The 19817-nt window shown below is 47.8% G+C and overlaps 1 protein-coding gene and 1 non-coding gene across 2 annotated transcripts; one reads left to right on the top strand and one right to left on the bottom strand.

Annotated features, from left to right (window-relative positions):
* Window positions 1-2884: 2884 nt before the first annotated feature.
* On the bottom strand, window positions 2885-2957 carry TRNAG-UCC (transfer RNA glycine (anticodon UCC)). Its single transcript has one exon. It is a non-coding gene; the product is annotated as a tRNA-Gly (tRNA).
* Window positions 2958-3871: 914 nt separating this feature from the next.
* LOC136149682 (galectin-9-like) lies at window positions 3872-17833 on the top strand. The gene is made up of 5 exons (XM_065910136.1): window positions 3872-3930; window positions 8034-8125; window positions 10574-10775; window positions 11636-11746; window positions 17765-17833. The coding sequence occupies exons 1-5, from the start codon at window positions 3904-3906 to the stop codon at window positions 17768-17770; spliced, it is 438 nt and encodes a 145-aa protein (XP_065766208.1). The 5' UTR covers window positions 3872-3903; the 3' UTR covers window positions 17771-17833.
* Window positions 17834-19817: the final 1984 nt, after the last annotated feature.

The raw sequence follows: 19817 nt of genomic DNA, 5'->3' as shown, positions 1-19817 counted from the left end.
GGGCACCCACGTGGGCCTTTAGAACCTGTGGGAGCCCCCAGGTATTAGCCCAGTGCTGTGGCTGGACTGGCCCTGTGGTTCTCACTAGTATTCCAGGATGCAGCTCAGCAACAACCATCTGGGAGCTTTGAAAAAAACAAGGATTATTACTCTCACGTCCTGAGGGCTACATAAGGAGATCGTCCAAATGGGAGGTGGGAGTGGGGACCCTTACTAGGGTCCAAGGGTAGGGTGGTTAAGCAGGGACCAGGAGCAGGAAGAGACATGTGGGGTCCCACACATGGTTATCTAGGTACCCCGAAGCTTCCCAGGAAGGAGAATGTCATGGGTGTGGCCAGACTGGGTGCTTACTTAGAAGTTGTCATACAGCTGGTGATATGTTTACACAAGATGGGTGTCTTTGAAATGGATGCTTTGACAATCAGAGGCTTAAAGCCGGGCCCTTAGGGTCAAGCACATATACTACATTTCCCATCACTACCTCCCCATTAAATATTCCCACCCATAGCACAAAAGGCCTCCTTCCTCCACCTCCTCATCATTACTTGTCTGTTTCTGGTTTTTCAAGAGTGTGAGGTGGCTGACACATTTAGAACAGATTCTACCCTCTACGATGCAGAGAACAGAGAGCCTCAGACAAGTATCTGGACTTTGAATAACAGAGCTCTGAGGGCTGCCTCTCACCTTCTTAAGACCAAAGCCAGGCCCTGGGAACAAGTCTCATGACTGCACGGTGATGCCAGGCTGCTGAGGTCAACTGTACCAGGCACTGGGTCTTGCAGATGCCTCCCCACTGTCTCCATCACCTGAAAACCCATTGGCCTACGTGTTGGCTGTTGCCCCTCCATGCAGGGCAGGAGTAGAGGACCCTGGGCTCTTCTCTGGGGATGGACACCCTGGAACTCACCTCCAAGACACCTAGCAATGCCAAAGTGAGTACTTCCTGGAACTCTAGCTGTCCCCATGTCTGCCTGGGCCCTGGGAGGTCTTTTTCTTAATATATATAAAAATAAAAACAGAACTTTATTGAGATATGATTCAGGTAAATCCACAGACCCTAGTCTTCTGGATGAGTTTTTATGTTGCAAGCAGCTGTGTGGCCACCATTGAGGTCAAGCTCTAGGACATTTCTAGCAGCCAGATGACTCTTTAGGGTCCTTCTCAGCTGGTGCCCTCCACAGGTCATCACTATTCCGACCAGATGTTGGGTTTTATGTAATCAGAATGCTCCCAGCCTGTGTTCATTTGTTTCTGGGTCTGGTGCTCAACTGTGAGTTTCATTGATGAACTTGCTTGTATATTTTCATTGCTGAGGGCAGCCCACTGTAGGGCCTCCCTGTGCCTCAGACCACTAAGAATCTCTCTGCAATGCAGGAGACCTGGGTTCAATCCCTGGGTTGAGAAGATCCCCTGGAGAAGGGAATGGAACCCACATTGGTATTCTTGGCTGGAGAATTCCATGAACAGAGGGGCCTGGCGGCCTACAGATCATGGGGTCGCAAAGAGTAGGCCACAATGGAGTGGTCAACACCTCTGCTTTCAGTCCATTGTAGGCACATCACCATTCAATTTTCCTTTCTCCTGCTGGGGAACAGTCGTGTTGTTGCCAGTAAGGGGCTGTGATGAGTGAAGCCGTTATGCACACATGTGTATGTTCTAATCTCTCTCAAGTAAATATCTAGGAGCAAAAGAGCCAGGACATGGGAGCAGTAGAAGTTTGACTTTATTATGATGCACCAACAAGTTTCCAATGCTGCTGTATTTCACTCCAACCTGCAGTGAATGAGAGTTCCAGTTCCTCCATATCCCAGTCAATGAGAAGACAGTCCCCTTGTCCCTGGTGTTGAAGTGAATTGCAGAGAATTTTCCCTTCTTTTTCTCCTTTCTGTTCAAATTGTGCCACCTGCCCCTGCCCCTTAAATTCGGTCAAATTTCAGTTCATCAGGAATCCAGTGAGGACAGAGAGGTGAAAGAGAAAGCATATGGCCTCAGTCCATGGGAACATCTCAAAGAAGTCAGTCTTTCCAAATTCTGAAGCTCAAGAAGGGAGCCACCCTAGAGCACCTGCTCCACACTCGGTTCCTGTAGGACCCTCAACTGCTTATCCAGCCTGGACCCCCAGGCCCTGGCTCTGCCACATGGTATGGGGAACCCTCTTGACCTCAAGTGAGACTATTGTTGCTATATCTTTCCTCTGCATCTCCATCCGCGATCCAGTTGATCCTGAGTCTCTGTTTCAGGCAATCATTTCCTTTCACAAGATGGTGGAGCCAATTAAAGACAGATTATTCAATATACTGCCCCAGTATCCATGTCAGTTAGAATATCTGAGACTTTCCCGCTCCCCATTCTAAAGCCCAAAATCAAGGGAGAGGGAAGAGAGAGAGAAATTGGTAGAGAAAAGGGTCAGAAGCTCCTGGAGCATCATTATACACAATGCTAAGGTAACCTTGGGCTTTCCTGGTAGCTCAGCTGTTAAAAACTGCGCCTGCAATGCAGGAGACTCCGGTTCAAGTCCTGAGTTGGGAAGATCCCCTGGAGAAGCGATAGGCTACCCATTCCAGTATTCTTGGGCTTTCCTGATAGCTCAGACGGTAATGAATCTGCCTGCATTATGGAAGACCTGGGATTGATCCCTGGGTTGGGAAGATCCCCTGGAGAAGGGAAAGGCTACCCACTCTAGTATTCTGGCCTGCACAGTTCCATGGACAGAGGAGCCTGGCAGGATGCAGTCCACGGAGTTGCAGAGAGTTGGACATGACTGAACAACTTCACTTCATTTCAAGGTAAACTTCAATATGAGGTTTTATATTTGCAAGACATTTCTTTCTATGTGATTATGTTTTTCTTTTTTTGTCCATGCCAAGCAGCTACAGACCCTTAGTTCCCTGACCAGGGATCGAACCCATGAGCCCTGCAGTGGAAGTGCAGAGTCCTAACCATTGGACCACCAGGGAAGTCCCAACATGATAATGCTTTTACATTAGGAAGAGAATTTTAAAGGAGAGGATACCTTTTCCAGACCCTACTGGTACTTTTGAACTGTGGCGCCAGAGAAGACTCTTGGAAGTACCTTGGACTGCAAGGAAATCAAACCAGTCAATCCCAAAGGAAATGAACCCTGAATATTGGAAGGATTGATGTGGAAGATGAAGCTCCAATACTTTGGCTACCTGATGCAAAGGGCCAACTCATTGGAAAAGACCCTGATGCTGGGAAAGATTGAGAGCAGGAGGAGAAGGGGGCGACAAAGGATGAGATGGTTGGATGGCATCACGGACTCAATGAACATGAGCTTGAGCAAGCTCCGGGGGATGGTGAAGGACAGGGAAGCCTGGGGTGCTGCAGTCCATGGGGTCACAAAGAGTCTGACATGACTGAGCGACTGAACACCACCACCACCAAGTAGCCTCAGATGGCTCAGACTGCCACTAATGAGCTGTGTGACCTTAGGTATGACCCTTAGACTCTCTGACCCTCTGTTACTGTACCTGGAAAAATGGTTACAGTCAGGCCTTCCCAGTACCACTGCCAGCCCACGCACAGGCAGCCCCAATCTGCATGGGCTGTGCCAAGCAGCCCCACTGTTGTCTGGACATTCATGACACAACCACAACATCAGGGGCACCGTCTCCTAGAAGCTCGCTGTGGTGTGCATGCACTGAGGCTCTCTGAACCTACATGAACTTCTGGAACCTATTCTGACTTGGAGTGGAGCACAGGAAAGAGGGAGGAGAGAGAACACTGGGTGAGGAGCATCCGCTTCTATCCTCTGCTCTTTGTCTCCACCCATTTCTTCTTGCCCTGGGCTCCTCCCCATTGAATAACTGCCAGATTGCTTAGGTTCCATTTCTTCATTAAGCCAGCTGGCGAAGTGGCAGCAGCTACAGAGGTCGTGGGGAAATGGCCCAGGCTTCCTACACAAACCCAGTGAGTTCCCGGGGCTGGGGGTGGCCTCAGCTGGGGGAGGGGAGGGACAGGTGTCACAGCTCCTGCAGGTGTCAGGAGCTCTTGCAGGGGAATGTGGGGAGGGGGGCATCCAAATGAGAACACAAGAAAGGCAGACACACCTGGCGGCATGATCCTGACAGAATTTCTGGTCCGAGCTCGTCTCATCCCCCTAGCCCCACTCAAGGCTGGAGCGGATGAGCATCACCAGGATTCAGTAAGCAAAGGTTTGCTGAACTTTCTCTGGGTGCCACTCCTGCTCTAGATGCTCAGCGGGGGAAGAAGGGCCTACATCATAACTAGAAAAGAGATTATCAATAATTTTTTTTGCACAAAGGGAGAGGTACACAGGGCTTCTGGGGAGGCTAACAACCCAGCTTGGAAGCGAAGTGCACTTATCTTGAAGATGGCCTCCCTTGGTTCAGCCATGTACTAGCTGGGTGACCACAAGCATCCTAGGTGGCTCAGCGGGAAATAATCCATCTGCCAATGTAGGAGATGTGGTTTCCATCCCTGGGTGAGGAGGATCTCTTGGAGGAGGAAATGGCAACGCATTCCAGCATTCTTGCCTGGAAATTTCCATGGACAGAGGAGCCTGGCGGGCTACATTCCATGGGGTTGCAAACACTTGGACACAACTAAACCACTGAGCAGGCACGCACCTGCAACCTCCAGCAAGTTGCTTTACCTCTCTGGGCCTCAATTTTGCATCCATACAATGGGGATAATCCTCAGGTCACCACCCAGGGCTGGGGGAAGAACTAAGCGAGGTAGCCCACTGAAAGAGCTTGAAAGGTATCTGGTTCACTGTGGAAGTGTTTAGAATTAATAGGAGTCTGGGGGTGGCAGAGAAGGCCTCCTGAGGAGGTGTCTTCTCCCTGAGGGATAAGAGAGTAAGGCAGGGCAGGTCAAGGATATCTGAGAAGGACCCTCCGGGGAGTTATAGGGGCGAGGGGGCCCTGTGGGGTGCAAGGGCTGCGTCTTGTGCCCTGGGCCTTTTGTGTGGAGGCCCCATTTCAGGTGGCCTGGTTTAAACCCTGCGAGCCTTATCATCCCCAGGTCATAAACGGAAAACAGGTTCAGAAAGGTGGAGGTCACTTGTCAAATGTCCCCAGATAGTAAGTGACCAAGGAAGCAAGGGACCACAGAGAGAGGCCTGGGTGAGGAGGAAGCAGGCAGGAGGCAGCCCGGGTCTCAGGAGGTTTCCATGCTCCCTGGGTCCTGGGCCTGGGTCCTTCAGTAGGAGCCTCTCCCAACCTCAGCTGCCTGAGAGGCTGGGCAGGTGGGTTGATGGAGTCCTTCCTGGGGAGGCGTGGGGGGACAGCAGGTACTGGGGACTGCTGCACTCCACACTCAAGCCCACCTTCCCGGGGGCCCCGCTGGGCCTGCTTGCTCCAGGCAGTGTCCAGTGGTCCTCAGCCCACTTTGGGGTTGGAGGAAGCTGGGACCCCCCGCCGGGTGGGTGCCTCCATGGTGAGCTCGGGTCAGGATATGACACCTACATTTCCTTCTCCCTCAGATGGGGGACGCAGAGCCCTTTCCAGGCCCTGACGTTTTATTATTCTGAAGACACATTTTTCCTTTCTAATCCTTGGATTCAAAAGCCAAAGATTTGAAATTAGAAGGAAATTCCTTCTATCGACAGCAGAGAGGCAAAACAGGGCCTCGCAGTCTGGACGAGAAAGAGGCTGGTGCAGCCCCCTAGGGGCCAGCAGCACTGTCCACCCACGTGGCTGCCCGCCCCCGGGTCACCCAGTGACCTCTAGTATTCGGGATCTCACTTCCTCCCAAGTGCAACATGAGGGTTACCCGCCCGGCCAGTCAGCTGAGTCAATGCCTCTAGGATATGCCTCAGGAGCACCCCTATTGCTCGCTCATGCCCCTCTCTGGTCTCATCAGGCCCAGCCCCCGGACGCCCAGGAGGGCCGCAGACATGAGTCAGGACAGGACTCACTGTTGGGTCCAGTAGGGTCAGGGCTTCACCGTGAGAAGTGGCCTGGGTGAGGGCTAAGAGCGTGGGTGCTGGGATCAAACCTGCCTCTTTCACTGCCGCTGTGTGACTTCGGGAAAGTTAGGCAAGCTGCTTGTTCTGTTTCCTCATCTGCAAGCACGGCACCAGTAATGACCTGCGTGGCTTCGAGGAAATGGGATGATGAGATGACAAAGACCAGGAAAGGAGGCCACCAAAAGGGTAGCAGCGCTGCCCTCTGCGGGTGAGCCCCCTGGTCAGGTGTGGCTGGGTGGCCTCTGTGACGCGGGGTCTCCAGAAAGGGAATTCCCACCCCTGGCCTGTAGGGCCTGGTTCCTCTTTCTGGAAGGATATGAAGAGGAGGGAAAGATCCTCAGCCTTCAGGCATGGCCAAGAGCTGAGACATAGTTTAGACCCTGCAGAAATATTAAGTCATCCTGATACAGACAGATACTCTTGTCAGTCTTTCCAGCCAAGGACTTTCCACTTAGCCTAACTGGGTCAGGCTGATCCTACTCCAAAATCACTGACATGGACAGACAACAGAAAGAACTCAGAGATGCAGAGAGGTTGTGATTTGCTTATCGTCACCAAAGTATTTAATGGCAGAGTTCAGACCTGACCTGAGGTGCTGCAAAAGACACCTCTGCCCAAGGTCCATGGAGAGCACAGTCTGTCTGAACGGATCCTGGCGTCACTGGTTATCTCCTAGGGCCAGCTGTGCACACGAGGCTCAAAGGGGCTTCCCTGGATTCTGAGTGGTTGTATGACTCAAGGACACAGGGTAGGACTGAATTGGACTGTTGAGTGTTTTCTGTTTGGCCAGCACAGGGATTACTTTAATTTGCTGCCAAAGAAAATGTATAATGCGGAGAGAATGGTATCATAAACAACACACACTCATCCCTCAGTTTCAACTCTTGACCTCTCTGCTTCTCCTTTACCCAAGCCTCCTTCCTTTTCCACCGCTGGATTGTTTTGAAGCTAATCTAGATATATCATTTCATCGCAAACATTCATTATGTGTTCCTATCACAAAGAAACTCTTCTATAATACTTTTTTAAAGGAGTTTTGCCCCAGAAAGTAGAAAGCTTTACAGAGAAATAAAAATCCAGATTTCTGTCTCCTAATAAGTTGGAAGTTCTGTCGACACTGGCCTGGAAGGTAATCACGGGTTACAGTTGAGTGGACACTGCTCTTTAGATAAGGAAGATGATGCCTACTTTGCTGCAGTCCCCACCACTCCCGACTGTCCCATACCCGGCCAGCTCAAATATGTAAATCACCTGCCTCATCTTTGTCAGCATTGCATGTGTGTGTGTTTTCCTTCTTTTTTAAAAAAATAGTTTCTATATTTTTATTTTCTATTGGAGTATAGTTGATTAACACTATTATGTTAGTTTCAGATGTACAGCAGTGATTCGTTATACATATACATGTATCTATTCTTTTCCAAATTCTTTTCCCATTTAGGTTGCTCCATATCATTGAGCAGAGTTACCTGTGCTATACAGTAGGTCTTTGTTGATTATCCATTTTAAATAAGCATTTAATTTTTGTAGGGAGCTGACTTAAAGGAAAAGGTAGACAAGACTTCAACAGCTTGAAAAATATGAAAATTGACTAGGAGACTGTACGGTGTGTAAGGCAATTTGTAGAATCCCATTAGGCATTTGGAAGGAAGCCTCGAAGGTTGAAATGTAACCAATTTAGGAATTTTTCTCAGAGACCAAGGTGGAAGCGGTGGGGGTGGGAGTGGGGCAAGCAGTAGAGAGACAACCTACTAGATTACATGATGGACTCTTCCACAGACTTTCTCGTTCAATCATGAATCTCACCCTAAAAGTGGGGTTTATCCCTATATCACCAATGAGGAAACTGAGGCAAAGGGAAGTTAAGGAAGCTTCCCAAGACCACTCAGGTTAACGAACAGCAGATCAGGATTCAAACCTGGAGGATGCCTGGCTCTAAAATGAAGCCTCTTCACCAGAACCATGGATCCTTTATTTGATTGTTTTATTAAAATCTTTTATGTCTGCACTGGGTTGTGTGCGGGCTTTCTCTAGTGTGGAGAGAAGGAAGTAGGAGACACTGACCACCATCTCCTCCCCGCAGGTGGTCTCCATCACTGGGATAATCCAAGGGGGTCTCCAGGTTGGACACAAGATCACCATCACTGGGACCGTTCGTCCCTCGGGCGGGAACAGGTACCCGCAAGCATCTCTCTCAGCCTCACCCCTGAGTGAACCACGATTCTGTCAGCTCAGGAGGGTCCACCCAGCATCCTCCAAGCATCCGCACCTGGCTCCGGGGATGGGAAGGGCTTGGCCCTGCCAACAATGCATGAGACCCCGGGCACCTGCACGTAGCATCCAGGGCAGCATTAAGTAGACTCCCAGAAGAACAGGGGGGGATGGAGGCTCACGATTAGGGAGGGAAGCAGGCCAGCCCAGAGGCGGAGTTCTGGGACTGAACCTCGTACACAATGACCCAGAGCTGCAGATACGTCAGCTTCCTCCATTTCCTACAGTCACTTGCATCTACTTCTGAACCCTCATGTGGGCTGACGTGGAAATATTTAAACTTGCCTTCAAGGTTGCAGTTTGGTCTCTCAGTTTCAAGGTCGTTGCTGCTAAAGCCAATTCAAAATATAAATATCTCAGCTCTGTTTCCCATCCCCCTCCTTCCCGAGGTGGGCTGTCTAGGAACAGACAAGAGCTTGCACAAATTCTCAGAGGCGGGAGGGTCATCAGTTGCTCAAACAGCCCTGACTGACCCCTGCCGAGGGCTGGGTGACCCAGAGGCCTACAACCTGTGCCCGTGTGGGTGGGGTCCAGGTGGGCTGCACCCTGAGATCCACAGTGTACACCGAGGCCCCTCTGGACACGTGACCTCTCTCAGAAGCCTCTAGATGACTTCCTCTCCTGCCCGGGGACACACTCACACTGATCATGGGGCTCTGAGAGTCCACAGTGCCCCCAGGGGCCTCAGAGGGAAGTCAGACACTCGGTTTCCCAGAAACTGTCCCAGCAGGGGAATCGGGAACCCTGTCTCTGAACTCCCACCCCTCTCTCTCCCCCTCCCTGTGCCGACCCTTCCTCCCAGCACAGCAGGGCTTTCTACTTCCACTCTGGCTAATAGAGCCTGTCTCTACCTCCAAGGGTCCCCCTTCTGTAGGGAGCTGCTGTTTTCTCCTTCCCTGGGGCAGAATTTTCAAAAGAACACAGCCATGAAGCTGGAGGGTGGCAAAGGGAAAATTACACCCAGATATTTCAGAAACACTATTCTTCACTTTAAGAGGAACAGGGACTTTGACTTTCTAATTCTCGAATCACTTGAAACATCGTTTCCTTTTGGTGTTCCCGGAGGGAGCACCTGGGGCTCAGATCCCAGCCAGTTCTGTTGGTCTTGCTGGCTGAGAGCTCACCAAGCACCTTGGTGCTGAGGACAACATCCCGAACTCACCCCCATAACTGATAAGCTCATGGGTTCTCAGGGTTTCCCTGGAAGGCAGGTGGGCACCACTCCACGCTTCCACTGCAGGGGGCAAGGGTTCCTTCCTTAGCTGAGGAACTAAGATCCTGCAGGCCACGCTGCCCAGCCCAAACAAACAACGAAGAAACCAAAAATGGGCCCTGCAGATAGAATGTCCGCTGAGGGCCGCCCATGGGTGCGCCGCAGCCCCGGGGTCTGCAGGGATGATGTGGGAGCGAGGCGCACTCTCTGAGTGCTGTGTGTTAGTTGGGGAGACCAGAGTGACTCTGAGAAGCAGGCTGTGAACCTCACTGGTTCTGAGTTCGGGCAAGGTGGTGGGACAGACTTCTTGCTGGAAGAACCTCAGACTGGAACTTGGTTTGGGGACATGCAAGAATTCCATCTGGGAAAAGTCAGAACAAACATCGACTGCACTCCCTTCATGAGCCAGGCCCCGTGGAAGCTCCTTTATTATTTTAGCCCTCACCTGAGAGTCATGGCTGTACCCAGAAGAAGTTGGGAAGGTGAGGAGAGATGAGAACAAAGAATCCGGGCTGCCTTGGTCGTCATCCCCGAAGGAAGGCAGTCACCCGCTTTCCTGGGTGGGGCAGCTTGAGTAGTGTGGTCTAGGTCATCGCAAGTAACAAACAGGGCATTGTCAGGGGTCAGGGCCCAGGCCTGCTGACCTCACTGGGGGCAGGTGGACATACGACAGCCTCCACTGAGGGACAGACACACACACTGAGGTCCCCGCGCCCGTAGACCTAGTGTTTATTCTGTGTCTCCCCTTTAGACACCATCTCTTAGATGTCCCACCAGTGTCACCTGTTCTTTCCATTTGTCCTCTACTGTCCCAACTTAATGGACGTGGGCAGGCCTCGGCGACCACTTGGTCCAAAAGGCTCTCACTTCCAGGCACATTTTTCGAGTTCCAACTTGGATACAAATTTCTTTACCCATAGAAATTCACACTGTAAGGGCAAAATGTGGTAACTGAAAAAAAACACATTAGTGCAAATTAGGTGAACAAAACAGACAGCAGCAGACTAGGGGTGGGTACCAACCATGCAGGCTGTATGCAGATTCCCAGACGGATGTCAATCCAAAGCTTGAGAACTTCCTGTTCCCGCCCTTGGGAGTAAACCAGAACACCATGCGCTGCCTGATTTCCCTCCATCTAGGTTTGCTGTGAACTTTCAGACCGGCTATAATGACAATGACATTGCCTTCCACTTCAATCCACGGTTTGAAGAGGGTGGGTATGTGGTCTGCAACACGAAGCAGAAAGGAAGCTGGGGGCCGGAGGAAAGGATGATACAGTTTCCCTTCCAGAGGGGGAGTTCGTTTGAGCTCTGCTTCCATGTAAAGAGCTCGGAGTTCAAGGTGAGTTGGAACTCTCCTCTCGTCCCTTCAGCTGCCTGTCCCCTGGCTCAATCAGGCTCCATGTATGGTCTTAAAATAGTCACGTGAGCAACACCTTTGCACAGAGAAGAGGATCATTTCCTTGTAAGGCTGCAGTCCCCTTACACATCTTCACCTGCATCTACAAGTGTACCTGTTGCTTCTTTTACTCCAGAAATAAGCACTAGAGAAGTCACCATGGTGTTTTTTGGCCTCCTGGTGTCTTTACAGCCCAAGTTATTTCCAATTCTCTGTTGTACCCCTTCTTCCATTCCAGGTCCCTGAGAACATTTCTTTTCCTATTACCGTGTTGCTGCCTTTATTCAGGTGTTATTAATGACTTGGTTTTGCAGGACACTGCACATTGCTTTTGAAAGCAGAGCAGTGTCTCTGGGCTAGGGAAGCAGGCGGGGGTGAGGGTGCGTCCATCTGTGTCTGTGCTTCTCTGTGTGAACACAAATGTCGCCACCCTCTTGTCATGTAACCTGATGTCTCCTCTCCTCTTCTCCCCACCAACATTTGTATGTATATTTCAATATGCATATTTCAATAATGCCCCAGGTGAGCTCTGATTAGAAAGACAAACCTACTGCAATAAAATCAGCCAGAAGAATGAAAAAGCAATGACTAGAGCCAGACAGAGATAGTGTTTGGATGCCCTTTGGGTCCCAAGCCTGTTCCTGTGACTGGCACATCTCTGAAGGCTGATGCCCAGATCTACAGGGAGTAAATGTGAAAACTAGATGCAGGTCTCAACTTCTAAGAAACAGGGGTCCCAGAGGCTCAGGTGTGCACCCACCTGGCTGGGGTCCCCCTCCTGCCACGTGCATGTCTCTCGGCAGGTGACCGTGAACGGGAAACCCTTCATGGAGTATGCCCACCGCGTGCCCTTCAACCCTGTCGACACCATCTGCATCACGGGCATCGTGAAGCTGTCCTCCATCAAATTCCAGGTCAGACTGTCCACCCAGCACTCGCCTCCAAGGGCTGGGTGTGCAGCCCAGTTCACTGTGCCTCGGCCCTGCTGTGTGGACCCAAAGTGCCGGCCAGTCTCCTTTGCAGGCGACTCTGGGGACATGCCCCTGGTTCCCTTCTCCTCCTCCTCGTGTCGCTCTCTCTATCTGGGACACTGGCTCAGTCTTCTGGACTCAGATGCCACTCGTCTCTGTTACTTCCTATCCCCACTCTGCTTAGGAGGCCGTGTGGTGGTAGAAAGAACCCGGGCTTGGGAATCAAGTTGAATCCAGCTCAAATCCCCAGCTCTGCCATTCTTACCAGCTCAGGGGATCTTAGACAGGTGACTTCACCTCTCCCAGCCTCAGTTTCCTTACCTGTGGAAGGAGCATGGTCTCTGCTGTCCCACGGGTCTTTGTGTGAGTTCAGTGAGGCGATAACATGTCAGGAGGCACAGAATAGCCTCTCTGGGCCCCACCTGGGTCTATCTGACCCTCCCAGTGTTTTCAAGTTGTTGAATATCTACAATTCAAAAAGGTCAGGAGCAGTTTGCAAGATGAAAGAGTTCTGGAGCTGCCTGGTGGTGGTGGTGGTTCCACAGCTATGGGGTTGACTCTGTACCATTAAACTGCACACTTAAACATGCTTAGATGGTCAGTTTTATGTCATGTGCATTTCACCACCATTTAGGGATAAAAAAGGTCAGGCAGATTGCTTCTTCCTCCTGAATTTGGAGAGGGCTCAGGATACAGGTTTCCTCCAGGGTGCTGGTCAGAATTTCTAGACTGGCTGATTAAGCCTACATTCTTGGGGAAGATCAAAGCTTTTGTTAGGTCTGATGTTAACCTAGGTTTGCTATCATGGGCTTTAGCAAAAGTGAAACCATTTTGAGCCTGTGGCTTTCTCTTTCACTATTCCCCACTTTGTAAGGGATTTGATTTAGGTCATAGCTGAATGGTCTAGTGGTTTTCCCTACTTTCTTCAATTTAAGTCTGAATTTGGCAATAAGGAGTTCATGATCTGAGCCACAGTCAGCTCCCGGTCTTGTTTATGCTGACTGTATAGAGCTTCTCCATCTTTGGCTGCAAAGAATATAATCAATCTGAATTCGGTGATGAATCTGAATCTGGTGATGTCCATGTGTAGAGTCTTCTCTTGTGTTGTTGGAAGAGGGTGTTTGCTAAAATAAACAAATGGGACCTAATGAAAATTAAAAGCTTTTGCACAACAAAGGAAACTATAAGTAAGGTGAAAAGACAACCCTCAAATTGGGAGAAAATAATAGCAAATGAGGAAACAGACAAAGGATTATTCTCAAAAATATACAAGCAACTCCTGAAGCTCAATTCCAGAAAAATAAATGACCCAATCGAAAAATGGGCCAAAGAATTAAACAGACATTTCTCCAAAGAAGACATACAGATGGCTAACAAACACATGAAGAGATGCTCAACATCACTCATTATTAGAGAAATGCAAATCAAAACCACAATGAGGTACCATTACACACCAGTCAGGATGGCTGCTATCCAAAAGTCTACAAGCAATAAATGCTGGAGAGGGTGTGGAGAAAAGGGAACCCTCTTACACTGTTGGTGGGAATGCAAACTAGTACAGCCGCTATGGAAAACAGTGTGGAGATTTCTTAAAAAACTGGAAATAGAACTACCATATGACCCAGCAATACCACTTCTGGGCATACACACTGAAAAATCCAGATCTGAAAGAGACACGTGCACCCCAATGTTCATCGCAGCACTGTTTATAATAGCCAGGACATGGAAGCAACCTAGATGCCCATCAGCAGACGAATGGATAAGGAAGCTGTGGTACATATACACCATGGAATATTACTCAGCTGTTAAAAAGAATTCATTTGAATCTGTTCTAATGAGATGGATGAAACTGGAGCCCATTATACAGAGTGAAGTAAGCCAGAAAGATAAAGAACATTACAGTATACTAACACATATATACGGAATTTAGAAAGATGGTAACGATGGCCCTATATACAGGGCAGGAGAAGAGACGCAGAAGTACAGAACAGACTTTTGAACTCTGTGGGAGAAGGTGAGGGTGGGATGTTTCGAAAGAACAGCATGTATATTATCTGTGGTGAAACAGACCACCAGCCCAGGTGGGATGCATGAGTCAAGGGCTCGGGCCTGGTGGGCTGGGAAGACCCAGAGGAATCGGGTGGAGAGGGAGGTGGGATGGGGGACCGGGATGGGGAATACATGTAACTCTATGGCTGATTCATATCAATGTATGACAAAACCCACTGAAAAATTAAAAAAAAAAAAAAAAGAAGAGGGTGTTTGCTATGACCAGTGCATTCTCTTGGTAAAACTCTATTAACCTTGCCCTGCTTCATTCTGTACCCCAAGGCCATATTTGCCTGTTACTCCAGGTGTTTCTTGACTTCCAACTTTTTCATTCCAATCCCCTATAATGAAAAAGCCATCTTTTTAGGGTGTTATTTCTAGAAGGTCTTGTAGGTCTTCATAGAACCATTCAACTTCAGCTTCTTCAGCATTACTGGTTGGGGCATAGACTTGGATTATCATGATATTGAATGGATTGCCTTGGAAATGAACAGAGAGCATGCTGCCATTTGTGAGACTGCATCTAAGTACTGCATTTTGGACTCTTTTGTTGACTATGATGGCTACTCTATTTCTTCTGAGGGATTCTTGCCCAGAGTAGTAGATATAATGGTCATTGAGTTAAATTCACCCGTTCCAGTCTATTTTAGTTCGCTGATTCCTAAATGTCAATGTTCACTCTTGCCATCTCCTGTTTGACCACTTCGAATTTGCCTCAATTCATGGACCTAACATTCCAGGTTCCTATGCAAAATTGCTCTTTATAGCATCAGACCTTGTGTCCATCACCAGTCACACCTACAACTGGGTGTTGTTCTTGCTTTGGCTCTGTCTCTTCATTCTTTCTGGGATTATTTCTCCACTGATCTCTAGTAGCATATTGGTCACCTACCGATCTGGGGAGTTCATCTCTCAGTGTCCTATCCTTTGACCTTTTCATACTGTTCATGGGGTCCTCAAGGCAAGAATACTTAGGTGACTGGCCATTCCCTTCTCCAATGGATCACATTTTGTCAGAACTCTCCACCATGACCCATCTGTCTTGGGTGGCCCTAGACACATGGCTTGTAGTTTAATTGTGTTAGACAAGGCTGTGGTCCATGTGATTAGATTGATTCGTTTTCTATGATTGTGGTTTTCAGTCTGTCTGCCCTCTGATGGAGAAGGGTAAGAGACTTATTGAAGCTTCCAGACGGGAGAGACTGACTGAAGGAGAAAATCGGTTTTGTTCTGATGGGCAGGGCCATGCTCAGTAAATCTTTACTCCAACTTTCTCTTGTTGGGTGGGCTGTTTTCCCTCCCTGTTATTTACCTGAGGCCTAACTCTGGCAGAGGTAATGAAAATAATGGTGACCTCCTTCTAAAGATCCCATGCATGTATTGTTAAATCAAATCCCTTATGATTATACAGTGAAAGTGAAAAATAGATTTAAGGGACTAGATCTGATAGATATACAGCCTGATGAACTAAGGACGGAGGTTCATGACATTGTACAGGAGACAGGGATCAAGACCATCCCCAAGAAAAAGAAAAGCAAGAAAGCAAAATGGCTGCCTGAGGAGGCCTTACAAATAGCTGTGAAAAGAAGAGAAGTGAAAAGCAAAGGAGAAAAGGAAAGACATTCCTATTTGAATGCAGAGTTCCAAAGAACAGCAAGAAGAGATAAGAAAGCCTTCCTCAGTGATCAGTGCAAAGAAAGAAAGGAAAATAATAGAATGGGAAAGACAAGTGATATCTTCAAGAAAATTAGAGATACCAAGGGAATATTTCATGCAAAGATGGGCTCAATAAAGGACAAAAATCAGGGGCTACAGTCCACGGGGTAATAAAGGACAGAAATGGTATGGACTTGACAGAAGCAGAAGATATTAAGAAGACGTTGCAAGAATACACAGAGGAACTGTACAAAAAAGATCTTCACGACCCAGTTAATCATGATGGTGTGATCACTCACCTAGAGCCAGACATCCTGCAATGTGAAGTCAAATGGGCCTTAAGAAGCCTCACTACGAACAAAGCTAGTAAATGTGATGGAATTTCAGTTGAGCTATTTCAAATCCTAAAAGATGATGTTGTGAAAGTGCTGCTCTCAATATGCCAGAAAATGTTGAAAACTCAGCAGTGGCCACAGGACTGGAAAAGGTCAGTCTTCATTGCAGTCCCTAAGAAAGGCAATGCCAAAGAACATTCAAATTACTGCATAATTGCACTCATCTCACACACTAGCAAAGTAATGTTCAAAATCCTCCAAGTCAGGCCTCAGTAATATGTGAACTATGAATTTCCAGATGTTCAAGCTGGTTTTAGAAAAGGCAGAGGAACCAGAGATCAAATTGCCAACATCCTCTGGATCATCAAAAAAGCAAGGGAGTTCCAGGAAAACATCTATTTCTGTTTTATTGACTCTGCCAAAGCCTTTGACTGTGTGGATCACAATAAACTGTGGAAAATTCTGAAAGAGATGGGCATACCAGGCCACCTGACCTGCCTCTTGAGAAATCTGTATGCAGGTCAAGAATCAACAGTTAGAACTGGATATGGAACAACAGACTGTTTCCAAATAGGAGAAGGAATACGTCAAGGCTGTATATTGTCACGCTGCTTATTTAACTTATATGCAGAGTACAGCATGAGAAATGCTGGGCTGGATGACGCACAGGCTGGAAACTAGATTGCTGGAAGAAATATCAATAATCTCAGATATCCAGATGACACCACCCTTAAGGCAGAAAGTGAAGAAATAAAGAGCCTCTTGATGAAAGTGAAAGTGGAGAGTGAAAATGTTGGCTTAAAGCTCAGCATTCAGAAAACTAAGATCATGCCATTTGGTCCCATCGCTTCATGGGAAATAGATGGGGAAACAATGGAAACAGTGACAGACTTTATTTTCTTGGGCTCCCAAATCACTGCAGATGGTGACTGCAGCCATGAAATTAAAAGACGCTTACTCCTTAGGAGAAAAGCTAGGACCAACTTAGACAGCATATTAAAAAGCAGAGACATTACTTTGCCAGCAAAGGTCCATCTAGTAAAGGCTATGGTATTTCCAGTAGCCATGTATGGATGTGAGAGTTGGACTATAAAGAAAGCTGAATGCCGAGGAATCGATACTTTTGAAGTGTGGTATTGGAGAAAACTCTTGAGAGTCCCTTGGACGGCAAAGAGATCCAATCAGCCCATTCTAAAGGAGATCAGTCCTGAGTGTTCATTGGAAGGACTGATGTTGAAGCTGAAATTCCAATACTTTGGCCACCTGATGCAAAGAGCTGACTCATTTGAAAAGACTCTGATGCTAGGAAAGATTGAAGGAGGGAGAAGAAGGGGATGACAGAAGATGAGATGGTTGGATGGCATCACCAACACAATGGACATGAGTTTGAGTAAGCTGCAGGAGTTGGTGACATATAGAGAGACCTGGTGTGCTGCAGTCCATGGGGTCACAAAGAATCGGACACAACTGAGTGACTGAACTGAACTGAACTGACTGATTCCCCACTTCTGAGCAAACTCTCAGCCTAACCAAGAGATGTAATCAGAATTTAATGCATTAGCATCACTTTCAGCTGTGGATCTATAGTCTGCACAGCTTTGTTCACCCTTGGTGTGATATTCAATGCTCAGGAGGTATATGTTTCATCCTGTGACATTTGTAACAGAACAAGACTCAAGGAGGTTTCCTGGGACAACCCCACCCCACTTCCATGTCTGGTGGTAAAACTAGCCTCCTAGGCTTTTCTAAGTTTCAAGGGAAAAATTTAATCAGCAAAGTGAGAAAATGCAGAAGCAAAGGAAAGCAATCAAGCAAGACAAAATGATAATAGTTTAGCCATTAAACACAGTCAAGGACTCTTAGTTCCACCTCAAGGGTTATAGATAATATTCTGAGCCAAATCCTTTGTGCTGTTTTGCAGATATAGAAACCACAACAGCATGGAAGGAGTTAACTGTATGCTGCCCACAAGGACATAGAACCTGGAAGCTTGATGATGGTGATTCCTGTTTACCTCACAACCCACCAGTCTGAAGACATCCATGAGCTAATCACACATCCCACAACCCTCTTCCTCACCCTGAGTTTAAAACCCTTTCCCTGAAAGGCATCAGGGAGTTTGGGTGCTTTAAGCAATAGCTACCTAGATTCCTTGTTTGGTGCCTCCAATAAATGCTACACTGTCCTTCATCATAACCCAGTATTAGTAGTTTGGCTTTACTGAATGTGAATGAGTTCTTAGTGAGTGGAGGTAAATCTGATCTAGATAGTGATGGATAGATTGGAAACTTTGATGATAATTTCAATGGAAAAATTACCTTCTTTAGCAATGGATTGGGGAATCCAGATAGGGCATTATCTTTCCAGATCAATACAGAAGAAAGGAAAGGAGAAGGAGAAAGGGTTTCATGTTTATTTAAAATATGAAGTCTTAACCCATCATCCCCACCAAAGGCAGCCTACCTGAATGTCAGCTACTGATCTTGCTCATCCGTTTGATTCAGAGGTTTCCAGCACTTGTCAGGAGCAGGTGGCAGGTGGGGTCATCTTCCCTTGTGAGATGGGTAACCGAGGTTCAAGAGTTTGACTGCCATCTGGGCAGATGAGAGGACCTGGTAGAGTTCCTTCCAAGGAGATTAAAGGGCAGTGTTTGCTTTTGGTGATTCCAAGCAGATGGTAGAAGACAGTTGGGAACATTACTTTGTTGAGTCGTAGCCAGATGTTTGAAGAAACTAGAATTCAGGATCCAGTCTAGTTGGCAGGTATAAGACAAAACCTCAAAGACAATTAAGAGCACTAGAATGTAAGGTCTACAGAGGTGCAAGTATAATTATTCCACGAACAATCCACTTTCCCCAGCCTAGGAGTGGCTTCCAGAACAGTCCTGCCCATTATGCCAGCTCACATGTTCAGTTCAGTCAGTTCAGTCACTCAGTTGTGTCCAACTCTTTGCGACCCCATGGACTGCAGCATGCCAGGCTTCCCTGTCTGTCACCAACTCCCGGAGCTTGCTCAAACTCATGTCCATCAAGTTGGTGATGCCATCCAACCATCTTTTCCTCTGTCATCCCCTTTGCCTGCCTTCAACCTTTCCCAGCATCAGGATCTTTTCCAATGAGTCAGATCTTCGTATCAGGTGGCCAAAGTATTGGAATTTCAGCTTCAGCATCAGTCCTTCCAGTGAATATTGAGGACAGATCTCCTTTAGGATTGACTGGTTTCTCCTTGTAGTCCAAGGACTCTCAACTCACCTGGGTCCAGTACAAAGATGTAGGGCCTGAGGGGCATCATGAAGGAATGTGTCCCATGCTGCCTGGGACCCAAAGTACACGTGCAGTGGAGAAAAGCAAGTCACTGGAAAGACAGAATGATCATTATACTTTCTCTATAGAGAACGTGTCCAGTTTTCATCACATGAAGAACCAGAGTGTGAGGCCAAAAAAAGAAAGTCTTATGGTGCCAAGATATTAATTAACAAAAGTAGTATTTTCCCAGATTTTTGTGATCTCTAGGGTATTTGTTAACAGCTTTGGCTTGAATATGGTGCCCTGCATTCCACCCAATTCACACGACCATTGTACCCATTTTGGCCCTCAGTAGTTTTTATTTATGGAAGTAGTAGTGGTTTTCATTCATGGTTATGACCCAGGGTTTCTTTTAAAAAAAAAAAATGCTCAACAAAGATATAAAACTACAATCAACCACAGAAAACATCAGTCACCCTTAGATGGACACCTCTATAAAGACTCTGAGGCCTGAGACTAGCAAGATGGGGAGGCCCAATGCCCCTCGCCGTCCCAGTTCAGCAGGAAGTAGCCAGAAAGACCTCGAAGCCCCTATTCCCAAAATATTGGGCCTCCCATCTCTTGAGGGGGGAATGTTAGGTAGTTAGAATAGGGAAAAAGAGTCCAAAATGGCGGTGGCTAAAAGACCTGGAAGGGAAAGCCCGTGAAAATAGAACAAACGAAGGTCTG

This window comes from Muntiacus reevesi, chromosome 18 (genome assembly GCF_963930625.1).
Source record: "Muntiacus reevesi chromosome 18, mMunRee1.1, whole genome shotgun sequence".
Classification (NCBI taxonomy): domain Eukaryota; kingdom Metazoa; phylum Chordata; class Mammalia; order Artiodactyla; family Cervidae; genus Muntiacus; species Muntiacus reevesi.
The sequence above is the reverse complement of the archived record's forward strand: the minus strand, read 5'-3'. Positions and strand labels throughout refer to the sequence as shown.